We start from the raw sequence: 14,972 nt of genomic DNA on the forward strand, positions 1-14,972 counted from the left end.
TGGTCTCAATGCAATGCAGGTCACTCGTTTACTCAACAAATATTTGATCTCTTTCCTCCAGGCACTATTCTAGGCCCTGAGGACACAGTGGTAAGCCAAAGTCTCAGCCCTTCTGAAACTTGGAGGACAGGTATATTACACAGGTGAAGGTCACGATCAATAGGCTTTCATGAGCAGCCTATGGTAAAACATCCTAGCATTTGAAAATCTTGCTATCCACTTAAAGATGTCGTCATAAAGAACTGCATACAATCCAGGAGACACTCAGTGACAAGGAAGCACAATACCAGTTGTTCTCCAACTTTACCACACAGGAAAGAGCCCTAGAGAACTTGTTGAAAATACCAATGCTGGAGTCCCACGCCCAGGCAATCTAACTCTGAGATGAGCTGACAGAAACAATAACCCTCAGTCATTGTTGATGTCTGTGATCTGAGGTCCAGAATTTGAGAAACCCAACCAGCCAGTGATGGAGCCCTTCAGAAGGGAATGATCACATGCAAAAGGCTCAAGACAGTGCTACGCAGGGGGATTTGAGCTGAGTAAGGTAAACCCAACCCTCGTATAATTCATTCTCTATAATTCACAAATTTAACAAATTAAAAAGATGGCTAAGACTAGAGGAATTTACCATCACTTTCTTCTTAATTTCCTACACGAGTTTTGAGAGTTTGTCTCTACCCAGGCATTTGGGGAAATGGTGAACACATGCAGAGTTCTATACCAATATTAGAGATAAGCATTAAGAAAGAAATTGCCAGCCAACAGAGAATAAATATGCTAAGAGTGAAAAACTTTTCAAGGAACTAGCTTGCTACCAGTCATTTTATGCCCTATTTCACAATGCCGAGTATCTATCTGAACAATCCACGGGGTTCCAAAGTACATTAAAAATGTGTTCATTTCCTCTCTTACTCAGGCAGAATAATAATAGTTTTGCGAAGGTACCACGTGCCTCGGCAATTTCAAGAGATACATTCTTTAGACAAATACCAATTTTTTTTAACCTACTGTCAGAAATGCCCCTTACTGGAATCACTTAAAGGTGGCTGAAATAATTTTAACGCTGAAAGAACTTTAATTTTTTTTTAAAGATGTCTTAGTGATAAGCAAACACTCATCAAAAACAACGCATTTCAAGACCAGCCAAAAAAAAAAAAAACTAAAAATCACAAAAAGTGTCTCTTCTTACACAGTATCTTGTTCTCAGATAACTTTGAGCTGTTTAAGCTTCTGCACTCTCAACCTTAAAATCATCTAAAAATAAAGATACCCAGGCAGACGCATGCAGCACATTTTAGGGGTTAAGAGCGCACCACGCAAACCGGCTGACCTGCCCTCAGACCCCGTCCACTAGGAAATCCGTAACCAGATCTCTCGGCATGTTTCTTCAGAGGTGCCACGGCACTAGTAAAACTGCCTCCCTGCTAACAGAACTGAAAATTTTCCAGATGACATTTGCTTGTTATTGTACTTGTTTTTAGGATCTGTGCTTTTTGCTGCCCTCGATTTTTATTATTTGCATGTTTCGTCCACGAAAATCCTTTAGGGGAGGATGCCAATAGATAATCGCACAAAGAAACGCATCTGGCCAGAAAAGCCTGCATGTATTTAAAATTTCGGATCGGTGCAGCACCGACGATGGCAAACTTCTAAAGGAAACTTCTCATATTTAAGAGGCTATCAAAAACCTCCATTGCCTCCAACCCCAAGGAGAAGCCACTCATCTGTTCTCCAAAAGCAGACGCTTCCTCGGTCCGAATGCCAACACAGAAGACGCCCGCAAGAAACGTCACCTGCGAACCGTCTTCGCGCCCCGGGCAAACGGCAGCCGAGATGCAGCCTCTCCCCGCGGCCCCCTTCCCGGGGCTGCGCGGCGTCTCCTCCCGGCCTGGCGCCCACCCGGAGCGAGGGCTGCGCGGGGAGGCGCGGCGGCCGGGGCTGCGGAGGGGCCGCGCTCGATGCGGCGCCCCTGGGCGGCCCGGCAGTCGGGCTCGGCCGCGCGGCATTGAGCGCCCTTCACCGGCGGATCATGCAGGCAGCCGGCGCCGCCAACGGGAGACGCGCCGTGGGCGCGGGGAGGCGGCGCCGGCGAGGGGCGAGGCTGGGCCGGCCCCCGCGCTCCGGCGGCCGAGGGCGCCCGGGTCAGCCCTGGAAGGACCGCCGGCCGCCGAGGGGGCCTCGCGCTGGAGGCGCCCCGCAAGCCCACGCCGGCCCGGCCGCCGCCCGGGAGGATGGAAGGGCGAGGCGCGCGGCGGCGCTGCAGGGCGGCCCCAGGGACGCGCGCCGGCCCGCGGGAGGGCGCCCCGGGCGGCCATGGCGCCGACCCCGCGACCCCCGCCCAGGCCGCCGCCCTCCGCCCGCCTGCTCCTCACCTCATCTCCAGGCGGATCCGCGCGGCCGCGCCGGGCAATCAGTGCAGCGCACACGCCGCGGGCAGGCGCTGACCAGCCGCAGCACCGCTCACCATCCCCGCCCGCCTCTCCGTCGATCCCGGAGCCCGCTCGGGATTCTCCCTCGCGAGCCGCCGTACTACGGAGCAACCAAGCTGCGCTCCCTCCCCTGGCCCGCCGCTGCTCTCTACCTCCTTCGCTCCCTCCCTCGCTCCCTCGCTCCTTTCTCCCGCCTATCTCCTCACATCCCTCGGCTGCCTCTCCCGCCCCACCCACCCTCCGTCCCCGCCCATAAGCGGGCGGGGACAAACAGCCTGCCAATCAGAAGAACGGGCCTAACCCTCCGCACCGCCCCCTATCGCTAGCTCCGCCCACCGCGGGCCCGAAGGAGGAGGAGCCGAAAGGGTGGAGGAGGACGGAGTGACAGCCGAATAAGCCAATCAACATGCGCGAATGGGGCGGGCGTAGGTCTCTTGCCTCCCCACCCCCACCTCCTCCGCGAAGTCGTAACCGGAGGTTTCTGGTCTGTGATTTCTGTGTCGGGGCTTATGGAGTTTAGATCCACGATTTCAGTGCATCTGTCATTGCCTTTCCAGATACTAGATAGGGTGCGTTCAACTAACTTAGTTACGGAAAGTGGTCAGGAATACGGTGGGACTGAGGAAGGGTGTGGTCTTTAAACATAAATTTGCATAAAACCTCCCCCGTTTATTGGTAGCCCCTAGTGAGGGGCCTGGCTCCGCCCCCGCGCGGGCATGCCGGGAGATGTAGTTCCGAATCCGGTTGCTATGGCGTTCTGCGCAACCTCCGGAGGTCGTGCCCAGCCCTGCAGGAGTGACGAGTTAACAGACCAATAGGAGCAGCAGCGTGGAGCGAAGGGGCGGGCTCTCTGCGGAAGGGCTTGAAGGTGGCGGTGGCTAAGCTGCAGGGCTTTGGGGCCGCCCGGAGACAGGTGAGCCTCGGGAAAGGCGATGTGTGTCTTGGGTGTCAGGGCTTTGGGGGAAAGGTGGAAGGACACCGAGCGGAACCGCCAGCTCTGGGCGGGTGGTGGTTCGCGTCGCATCCCCACCTCAGACGTGCTCACGTCCAGGCCTAGCTTAGCCGAGGCCGCACAGGAGCGGATAAAACTTGGCGGACAGTTTCCTGGCGCGTTAAAATACCAGGAAACCGAACCCATGGCGGTCGAGTGCATTCCAACTCCTAGCGACCCTGCAGGACAGAGCAGAACTGCGCCATAGGGGTTTCCAAGGCTGTAATCTTTACGGAAGCAGACCACCACGTCTTTCTCCCGCCCGGCTGGTGGGGTCGCACCGCCAACCTTTCAGTTAGCAGCGAGCGCTTTAACCACTGCGCCACTGGGGTCCTTACTGGCCCTGTATGGGTTTTTAATTGTAGGTTTTATCTCCGTTTGCATCTCTCTCCCCTTCTACTTATCTCCCAGGTTTCGTCTATCTCCCAGGTTGCATGTATCTCCCTTGCTTTTTCTCCCTAACTCTTCTTTCCCCTGTACCCCTTCTATAATCAATTACCGAAAGGAAGGTGGCTTTAGGGCCAGATTTGCTCTCTTCATCCAGCCAAACAGCCGAATACCCCGGAGCAATGCGGAAGAATCACCTGGGGATTTTGTCAAAGTGCAGAGACCTATTGTCTGGGGACAGGCCTGAGAACCTCCTCCTAGGAGCTGCCAGTCCTGTTATGGGTACCAAGGTGCCTCATCAATTCTATCCAATGCAAATACAATGCGAACCACTTAGGTAACTTTAAATTTCTGGTGTCCACATTTTTAAAAAGTGGGAAGAAAAACGTGAAATTAATATAGTAGTATATTTCATTTGGAAACCCTGGGTGGTGTAGTGGTTAAGTGCTACAGCTGCTAACCAAAAGGTCGGCAGTTCGAATCCTCCACGCGCTTCTTGGAAACTCTGTGGGGCAGTTCTACTCTGTCTTATAGGGTCCCTACGAGTCGGAATCAACTCGACGGCACTGGGTTTGGTTTTGGTTTTTTTATATTTCATTTAACACAGTATAGCCAAAACATATCAATAAGTAATCAATATAAAAGCTGAAGTTTTTTTTTTTTTTTCCTAAATCTTCGAAATTCAGTCTTTTGCACTTAAAGCACATCTTAATTCCGACCAGGCAAGTGCTCAGTAGCCACATGTGTCTAGTGGCTGCTGTGTTGGACCGTCCCTGTAGATCCAGATGATATAATAAGCCACTGCAGAAACTGAAAGGTCAGGTTGCTCATAACCAGACTTTTTGTCTCTTTGTGACACAAGCTGAAGAGCTACCTTAGAGGTTCTCTCCCAATTTACAGAAATAAGTAAATATATTGAATGCTAATTTGGTGCCCATTGCTGTCCAGTTAATTCCAACTCAGCTACCCTATAGGACAGAGTAGAACTGCCCCAAAGGGTTTCCAAGGAGCCGCTGGTGGATATGAACTGCCAGCCTCTTGATTTGCAACCGAACTCTTAACCACTGCGCCACCAGGGCTCTTACAGGTATTATTTAATCCTCACAGCAACTGTGTGAAGTAATTACTACTATTATACCTATTTTATAGGTATGAAAACTAAAGCCCAAAAACTCAACCAAACCGAACCTGTTGCCATCAAGTCCATCCCAACTTATGGCAACCCCACGTGTTACAGAGTAGAACTGCTCTTTTGGGTTTTCATGCCTTCCACAATGCTGCTGGGTGGGTTTAAATTGCCAAACTTTGGGTTAGTTGACAACCATTTGCACCACCCAGGAACCAAATTAAGGCTCCCTCGCCCCCCCCAAAAAAAAACCAAACAGATTGTTGTCCAGTCAATTCTGATTCATGGTGACCAGAAAGGTTAAAAGTGGCCCAGAGTCATACAGCTAGTAAGTAAGGGGGCTAGGATTCACTTAGGCCAGTTGTGACATATAAATCCTGTCTACAACCACTGCAGAGTATTCTTACTAGCTTCACTTTGCTGATGCTCCTGCTCCAGATTATGGGAGGGGATGAGATGTTCACATTTGAAATGGAGAGGGCTCCCCACAAAATCAGGCTACCTCTCACTGAAGTGGTTTGATAGATTTACAACTCTCTGTACTGTGATTTTAAAATGAAAATTCTGGATTGAAGAAAAGAGTTGAGAACCTCAAGGAAGCACTTAGGCCTCTAGACCAGGGCTGTACCCTGGTCAGTAATGAGTCTTGATTCATTTTTGTCCTTCCTCAAAGAAGGAAGGTGGGTGAACTTGAAAATTCTTAAAATACTTCACTATGGAATCACAGTGTTTTTTGTTTTTGGTGAACTCTCTTTTTTCTAATTGATAAACATGAAGGTTTTCTTGCCCCTAAACGGTGAACTTTACATAGAATGTTTCAAAGACAACATTAGAAAAGCTGTCTTTGCTTTTCTTAAAAAAAACCCAGTGCTGTCGATGCTTTTCTTAGCTCCAAAGAATTAAGGGGAGTTTTTAAGTAGACGAGCAGGAATACACATATCCACACATGATAAGATATGGTATTTTACAAAATAATTTTCTTCCATTTTTGTACATTATAAATATGATACATTTTATGAAAATTATCTTTTCTTGATTCTGAACATACTGGTAAATATTTAATCACATTACAATTCATATTTTATACTGAAGCAAACAATGGATTCTTCAAGATGCCTGTTGCTGTTAGCTGCACGGCCACCCCATGAGTGTCAGAGTAGAACTGTGCTCCACAGGGCTTTCTTTGGCTGATTTTTGGAATTAAATTGCCAGACCTTTTTTCCTAGTCCATCTGAGTCTAGGAGCTCCACTGAAACGTGTTCAGCATCATAACAACATGAAAGCCTCTGCTGACAGATGGGTGGTAGCTCCACAATAGGTGCGTTGGCCCAGAATCAAGGCAGGTCTCCCCCATTAAAGGGAAGAAGTCTACCACTGAACCAGCAATGTCTCCAAGATACTATAGTGAATTCGAAAATTAAATAAGCATTTACAAACTGCAATAATAGTAAACCAAAAAACCAAACCCGTTGCCATCGACTCATTTCTGACTCATAGTGACGCCATAGGACAGAGTAGAACTGCCCCATAGAGTTCCCAAGGAGCGCCTGGTAGATTCGAACTGCTAACCTTTTGGTTAGCAAGCATAGCTCTTAACCACTATGCCACCAGGGTTTCCGCAATAATAGTAGGTAGAGAAAAAATCAATTGCCATTGAATCACTTTTGAATCATGGTAACCCCATGTGTGTCAGAGTAGAACTGCTCCATAGGGTTTTTAATAGCTGATTTTGGAAGTAGATCACCAGGCCTTTCTTACTAGGTGCCTCTGGGTGGACTCAGACCGTCAGCCTTTCAGTTAGCAGCTGAGCAGGTTAACCATTTGCACCACCCAGGGACTCCAGTAGGTGGAGAAGACTGCCGTGGTTAAGTCGAATGGAAAGGAGGGAGAGGAGTGTGGTAGAAAGTAACAAAAATTCCTCAATCGTTTATCTCCCTACTCCCAACCTCCACCTACAGTTCCCATGTCACGTGATTAAATCAGAGTAAAGGGAGTTGGCTCTATTCTGTAATACTATTGGGCTCGTTGTTCTCCAGTAGTACAATATGAGAAGATAAGGTGCTAATTCAAAAATGTAAGTGCAAGTTATGTTTTTATTTTTCTGGATTATACTTTGTTAAATGGCCTTATGTTGAATAGTAACTGGACCAGATATTAGATATTCCCGATCTGTGGAATAAGGACCATCCCATCTCCTCAACCCACCCAGCACAACACCATTCCAAGATCCTATAGTGAATTGGAAAATTAAGTAAGCATTTACACACAGGTACTGGCAGGGGAGTGCCTGATTTAAGAAATCTTGGACTCTTAAGGAAAAATATATTTTGTAAATGAGCAGATAATAAAAGTAAAGCTATCAGAGGAAGGGTGATGAGTTCTCTTGAGATTCAGGAGGGACCGCTGTTGAGAACCACCGTGCTAGTTTGGCACATCTGGAAACCGCTGTTGGGAACCACCGTGCTAGATTGGCGCATCTGGAAACCACTGTTGGGAACCACCGTGCTAGATTGGCACATCTGGAAACCGCTGTTGGGAACCACTGTGCTAGACTGGCACATCTGGAAACCGCTGTTGTGTAGATAGGCAGCACCCTGAAATCCTCTCTTAGGAACTGCTTTTTATGCTTCTGCCTGAAGCCTTTTTGGTACAAAAGAAAACTTTTCCTTTTCTGATTCTTAACCTATATTTACATCTTAGGTTGCATAAATGTAGATTATGCTGCACAGGTATAAGTTTGGTCAATATTATCCCCCTGTCCCACTCAACTAATGCTGGAACTCCCTTTATCAAAGTGCACATCCAGCCTCTGTTTAAATCCCTTAAGTGATAGGGACTAAGCAACTTCATGTAATTTCCGTCTTTAAATTTTGAATTATCTACCTAAAACCTGAAAATAAAAAATTCTTGTACCATATAATTGCTTCTCAGAGTTCAGTTAGGTGTGAGCCACTGTTATGTTTCCTGTGCCATCTTTTTTTTTTTTTTTTTTTTTTTGCGGGGGGTTCGCTTAAACCAGATGAAGTTTATTTCTCTTTCATGTACAAGTCGAGGTAGGCATTCCAAGGCTGACGGGTTGCTCCACTGTGTTAGGAACCCTGGCTCCTTCTATATTGTTGCTCTACAGTGCATTACCTGCACTCCCAAGTTCACCTGGTGATTTATTCCAACGTCAGCCGTCAGTAGCAGCATTACAGCAGCAGGAAGGGCCAGTTCTTTTTCTTTTTTTTTTTTGGTGAAAATATACACAACAAAACCTACATCTTGTAACAGTCACAAGAGAGCAGTGCAGTTGTATGGAACAAAACAATGCCACCTGTGCACGCATTCCTTATGCAGAGTTTCCTTAGAGTAGACAGATTTCTAGAGACTGTTGCTGACACAGTGTAAAGCTGTTTTGTCGTTGTTGTGACTATACATTTGCCTCCCTTTTGGGCTTAAGGTTAGGCTTACCATCCTCTACAGCCTGCCAATGTGCAGTACCTGAACCTAACCACCAGCTAGTTGCTTTGATTATGCTGACTGTATTTTTAACCAGATATCTGGACACATGGTTTGAAAGATTTCTTCTGATTTGTGAATACATACGAAAAGTCTCACAGATGAATAAGAAAACATAAATCTTAATAAGTCACCTCTTCTCAGATGATCAAAATGGAGATGAAGGTTTCCCCCTAAATATCCAGAAAGAATTACCACACCGTGCACGAGGCCTGAACAGAGCAGGGAATAGGGCATTGGATACACGACAGCCAAGGGCCTGGCATGGTGATCGACTGAGCACATGAGGCCACATTTCAGAGTTGACTTCCATCTGTTTTTCTGTAGCTTAGCTGCCTGACAATACTGTATATCATTGCTTTCCTTAAAAAATGAGGGTGAGTTAGAGACATTACATTGGAATCCTGAACCTGAAGTGAACCTGAAGTTTGTGTTGAGAAGTAATAGAAGTACGAGCATATGGGAAGACTTGAACTTTCTGGAACTGAGTTGGCCTTAGGGTGGGTGATGGGTTGGGTGAGATAGGGAATTGAGGCCATTCACCAGTCTGTGTCCAGAACTCAGGCCTACAGCATTGAGATATTAGCATACCATCTGTGCTATGATGATGTCCCTTGAAAATGAGCCAGGATATTCTAAAGGATAAAGAAGCTTTAGGGTTCATAATGCAGAGGAGAAAATTATGACTGGAAAGAGTAAACTCTTGTTCTGGGGAAATATTAGCCCAGTTTTATGTCTGTTGAATTTTAGATTGATCTGATGCTCAGGACACTCTTGGTCTGAAGGTATAGATAAGGAATGATCTGTCGAGGTTTTATTTACAGTTATTAATAGATGAACTCCTTGGGAGTTGAGCAGAGTAGAAGAGCAAGAGGAGTTGATATTGCTGTTTTAAGTGAGTGGAAACCATTTGAAATTTCTTCCCATTGATTTTTTTTAAATAGACCATTACTTTTATTAACTACTTTCTTGAAGTGTTATTTTTCGTCATATGTTTAATTTATGCAAAGTCCTCTTTTCTGCTTTGTACTAAAAATTACTTAATTTTTTTAAAGTAGACCCTTATTAACTACTTTTTTAAAGTGTTATTATAGTCATGTTTAATTTATGCAAAGTCCTCTGATGTGCTTTGTACCAAAAATTACATAAAATAGATGTCTTTTTAGTTCTTTCTCCTGATTTTAAAAACATATTTAATATGCAGCGATTGTAAAATTTGAAAGTATTATAAACATAATCCTCAATATGTGGACTCGTGTCAAATATTTTTAAAACCTGATATCCCTATAAAATATAAAACGTTTGTTTTTAAACACATCTATTTTCATTAAAAAGTTGTATATAACACTTTTATATCGCAATGTTGACAGTAGAACACAGAAGTTTGAAGTTACATGATACTCATTCTTAGAAATAAGTGTAATACATTTTATGTTTATATTTGGTATTCTATAGTATAGTATAGAATACCAAATATAAATAATAGTTATTTTACTTCCTATGTGCAGATATCTTTTAATTAAGTAAAAATTGTTTTAATACATTAAGGGTTCCACTTAATCTGGACCATTTCCTAAGAAACCATTTGATCTTGAGTACCATTTATTCTGCCATTTTCTTAGGGTTAGGAACTCAGTATTCCTGTTACAGATTTGCAAAACAAATCATTGATATTCAGTGTTCTCCTGGCTACATTTATAAAAACACTTTCTTCATTTTGTTACTTTGAGGATATTTTTAATCTTCTTGTTGTTGCCAGGTGCTGTCAAATCAGTTCATACTCATAGCGACCCTATGTACAACAGAATGAAACGTTGCCCAGTTCTGTGCCATCCTCACAACTGTTGCTGTGTTTGAGCCCATTGCTGTAGCCACTGTCAATCCATCTTAACAAGGGTCTTCCTCTTTTTCACTGACCCTCTACCTTGCCAAGCATGATGTCCTTCTCCAGGGACTGATTCCTCCTGATAACATGTCCAAAGTATGGAAGTCTTGCCATCCTCATCTCCAAGGAGCACTCTCTGTACTTCTTCCAAAATAGACTTGTTTGTTCTTCTGGCAGTCCATGGTATATTCGGTATTCTTCTCCAACACCATAATTCAAATGCATCGATTCTTCTTCAGTCTTCCTTATTCACTGTCCAGCTTTCGCGTGCATATGAAGTGACTGAAAATATCATGGCTTGGGTCAGGAGCACCTTAGTCCTCAAAGTGACATCTTTGCTTTTCAACACTTTAATTTCTGATCCTAGGCAGTTATTTATTGGACCAACCAAACATTATTTCTTTCTACCTAGCCAGGCCAATTTCTACATACTTTGGAGGAATTATTTAGCAAGAGCTGACTAAAAATATTGGCTATATTATATATATTTGCTTTAGGGGACTCTGACAAGCAGTTATTTTCCAGGATCTTTGAAATTGGGGCACAATGTGAGGTGCCTATGACTTCTGACCAAGGAGACACACCATATGTATTAAGATGCAGTGGGCAGAGAAAACAGTGGTTTTCAGAGTCACAAAAGCAGATGCTTTGAAATCAAGGTGTTGATTGTTCCACTTCTCAAAAAGGCAACCCAGGTAGCTCCAGGCTGAGCTGGAGCAGAGATTTACTTATTTACTAATACAGGATGTTGATCTTTTTTAATACGGGATGTTGATTTTTCGAGGCACTAGGTGGGAAAGCCTCCTCGGTAGTAAGTAAATAAGGCAAGGTTTTATATATTAGTATGTAACAAAATATAGTAGCATAATACAGATAGGGTAGGCCAACTGTCACTGGTGGTCATTTCAGGGAGGGGCTAGGACTTGATTTACTTAGCAGAATCTGTCTACCCAGTGAACAAGCAATGCCTGGAAGCCCTGGGCCAGGGGTGACCATATGGTGTGAAATCATACCGTGGAGGAGTGAGATAGAATAGGCTTGAAAGCTGGGTGGGAGAGGTTAGATTTCATGTTGTAGGGCATACACAGCTGCTGTGTCTGTGCTTAAGAGTCCCTGAGTGGTGCAGACGGTTAAACGCTCTGGACTGCTAACTGAAAGGTTGGAGGTTTGAGCCCACCCAGAGACACCTCAGGAGGAAGGTCTGGCAATTTACTTCTGGAAAGATCAACTCTTGGAAACCCTAGTAGCATAGTGGTTAAGAGCTACAGCTGCTAACCAAAAGGTTGGCAGTTCGAATCCACCAGGTGCTCCTTGGAAACACTATGGGGCAGTTCTACTCTGTCCTGTAGGGTCGCTATGAGTCGGAATCAACTTGACGGTAGTGGGTTTGGTTTTGGTTTGTGGAGCACAGTTGACTCTGACACACATGAGGTCATCATGAGCTGGAATCGACTCAATAGCAACTGGTTACTGGTTATGCTTACCTTCTTCCCCTCTGTCCCTGGACTCTCCCACCAAGTACACTGACTCACAAACAGACCTTCTATAACAAAGGGTTTATAAGTGCCAAAATTAATCTTTTGACTTAGCTCACTCTTTATAATATACTTTGTTGATACATGCTACATACATAATTTCTACATATGTCTTGATTTTATAGTTTCTGTTAGCTCCAGCATTCGACTATAACATCCTGGAAAGCAGCAGCCACAGCTCAACTACATTCGGTAAAAACCCTCCGTATGAATCCATAAGATCCACTAGCATTCAGCATGCAGGGCTGGCTACGTGGGTGTGCAGCCTGTACGGTCACCCTGGGCCTCGTGCTCAGGAGGGACCCACACTTGGTTTAATGCTCTGCTGTCATCATCTTAAAACTTTAATAATTTTTTAGCACGGTTCCCACATTTTCATTTTGTACTGAACCCCTCACAGTTCTACCAACCAATACTTGATAATTATTAATCCTAGAGTATATAGAATTCCAATTTTAAAAGATATATTGAATGTTAGCTCATTGAGGAAACCATTAAATATAGTTCTTAAGAATAATGACTTTGGAGTAATTCAGACCTGGTCTGTGACTTAGTTCTGGCCCTGATGGTGCTGAGACCCTAGGTATGTGCCTAACCACTCGAAGACTCGGTTTCTTCACTAAAATGAGCATGTACAGGAATGTTCTTAACAGAACAGTTTGTAAAAGCCCTGTAGTGAGCTGAATACTGTCATCGTCCCCCACCCTGCAAAATTCATGTCCACCTGGAGTCAAAGAATGTGATCTTATTTGGAAATAACATCTTTGCAGATGTAGTTAAAACGAGGGTAGAGATGAGACCATGCAGGATTAAGGTGAGCCCTAAATCCACTGAATGTCCTTGAGAGAGGCATAAAAAGATGTAGACAGAGAAGAAGACAATGTGAAGATCGAAGCAGAGATAGAGTGATGTGTCTACAAGCCAAGGAATGAGTAAGCTGCCTCCAGAAGCCAGGAGAGAGACATGGAGTAGTTTCTCCGTCAGAGCCTCCAGAAGGAACCAGCGCTACCACCATCTTGATTTTGCATGTCTGGCCTTCTGAACTGTGAGAGAATAAATGTCTGCTTTTAGCCACCTAGTTAGTGGGCATTGGGTATGGCAGCCCTAGGAAACGAATACAAGGCCCAAACTGGAAAGAAGTCAAACATCCACCTGTAGTGAGATGGACCCGTACTGATTTATTCATACAGCGGAATACTACACAACAATGAGAATGAAAGAACTACCACTCCAAGGAACAACGTGGATGAGCACACAAACATAATACTGAGTGACAGAAGCCAGACACAAAGGAGTATGATTTCATTTATATAAAGTTCAAAACCAGATTAAACGAATCTGTGCTCTTAGGAGAGAGGGTCCTTGACAGGTGGAGGCGATGACTAGAAAGCGGTCCAGGGGGCTTTTGGAGGTCTGATCATGGTTCCCAATCAGGTTGCAGCTTACATGGACACATTCCCTTTGTGAAACTCAACAAGCTGTACATTTAGAATTTTGTGCACTTTCCTGTATTTTCTACTTCTATGAAATTTACATTTAAGAAAATAGTCTTGCCTGTAGAATTATTATGAAAGTTAAAGAAACAACTGTGGAGCCCTTAGAGATGCTTCAAGCAGTTTACATAATAGTTTTAAATACTTCCATGAAATGGTTTATAGAGGGTAAGAGGAATTCGGGGCACAGTTTCAACAAGTGTCTTGAGTGTCCACTTTTTCCTTTTGTGTACTCTTTAAGTCTTTTAAAGCTCTTAAAATGACACATTTGGTAAATAAAACTGAGCTTCTTGGTCCTTGTAAGATGTTCTTTTCCTGAGTACATCTAATATTTTTTCTTGAGTGAGAAGGTGAAATTAGGCTTGTGCTTGCCTTTGCAATGAAAGGTTGAAGTGTAAACCCATTTGCACACAGAGATTGTTGATATTCTCTTACTGGATCCTTTTTAAGAAAGAACCCTAAATTGGAAGAATACATTTATGGTTGTCATTTCCCCCTTACCAGTACAGTTTAATTTTTGCATTCATTTGGTCTAGAAGACATTTTTTGTTTGTTTCATGTACTTTTTCTTGTTTTTAGGTGACTATGAAAGGCTTATATTTTCAACAGAATTCCACAAACGAAGAAATAACATTTGTATTTCAAGAAAGGGTAAGAAAAATTGTTTAATCATTAACTGAAAGGAAATAGTATATCTTCTGTATCTAATAGAGCCTGTGTTTTTTTCTAATTGGACTTTTTTTTAATTACAGACTTTTTTATTGTACTTTAGATGAAGATTTACAGAACAAACTAGTTTCTCATTAAACAGTTTGTATACATATTGTTTTATGATGTTGGTTAACAACCCCATGACATATCAGCACTCTCCCTTCTCAACCTTGGGTTCCTATTACAAGCTTTCCTGTTCCCTCCTGCCTTCTAGTCCTTGCCCCTGGACTGGTGTGCCCCTTTAGTCTCATTTTCTTTTGTGGGCCTGTCCAATCTTTGGCTGAAGGCAGAACCTCAGGACTGACTTCATTACTTAGCTTAAAGGGTGTCCGGGGGCCATGCTCTCAGGGTTTCTCCAGTCTGTCAGGCCAGCAAGTCTGGTCTTTCTTTTTGTGTTAGAATTTTGTTCTACACTTTTCTCCAGCTTTGTCTAGGACCCGCTATCATGATCCTTGTCAGAGCAGTCAGTGGTAGTAGCCTGGCACCATCTAGTTGTTCTAGACTCAGTCTGGTGGAGGTCATGGTAGATGTGGTCCATTAGTCCTTTGGACTAATCTTTGCCTTGTATCTTTAGTTTATTATTCCTTGCTCCCAAAGGGGTGAGACCAGTGGAGTATCCTAGATGGCCGCTCACAGGCTTTTAAGACCGCAGACGCTACTCACCAAAGTAGAATGTAGAACATTTTCTTTATAAATTATGTTATTCCAATTGAGCTAGATGTTCCCTGAGACCATGGTCCCCATAGCCTTCAGACCAGCAATTCAGTCCCTCAGGGAGTTTGGATGTGTCTGTGGAGCTTCAGTGACCTTGCCTTGTACAAGTTGTGCTCACGTCCCCAGTATTGTGGACTGTCTTACCCTTCACCGAAGTTACCACTTATCTATTGTCTAGTTAGTGTTTTTCTATCCCC

The 14,972-nt window shown here is 44.2% G+C and overlaps 2 protein-coding genes across 8 annotated transcripts in view; one reads left to right on the forward strand and one right to left on the reverse strand.

The window, feature by feature from the left end:
* The window catches only part of ITSN1 (intersectin 1), a 229,548-nt gene extending 226,938 nt beyond the window's left edge, over positions 1-2,610 (reverse strand). For 4 of the 5 annotated variants that reach the window (XM_049858659.1, XM_049858660.1, XM_049858661.1 and 1 more), the window contains exon 1: positions 2,376-2,610. The gene's annotated coding sequence lies outside the window, so the exon portion shown is untranslated. The remainder of the gene's footprint in view (positions 1-2,375) is intronic. The other variant, XM_049858662.1, reaches the window with a different exon arrangement.
* Positions 2,611-3,252: 642 nt separating this feature from the next.
* The window catches only part of CRYZL1 (crystallin zeta like 1), a 37,159-nt gene continuing 25,439 nt past the window's right edge, over positions 3,253-14,972 (forward strand). For all 3 annotated transcript variants that reach the window (XM_049858540.1, XM_049858542.1, XM_049858541.1), the window contains exons 1-2: positions 3,253-3,345; positions 13,930-14,001. In XM_049858540.1, the coding sequence (XP_049714497.1) occupies positions 13,936-14,001 (66 nt within the window). In that variant the 5' untranslated portion in view covers positions 3,253-3,345; positions 13,930-13,935. The remainder of the gene's footprint in view (positions 3,346-13,929; positions 14,002-14,972) is intronic.

Source organism: Elephas maximus, chromosome 18 (genome assembly GCF_024166365.1).
Source record: "Elephas maximus indicus isolate mEleMax1 chromosome 18, mEleMax1 primary haplotype, whole genome shotgun sequence".
Classification (NCBI taxonomy): Eukaryota; Metazoa; Chordata; class Mammalia; order Proboscidea; family Elephantidae; genus Elephas; species Elephas maximus.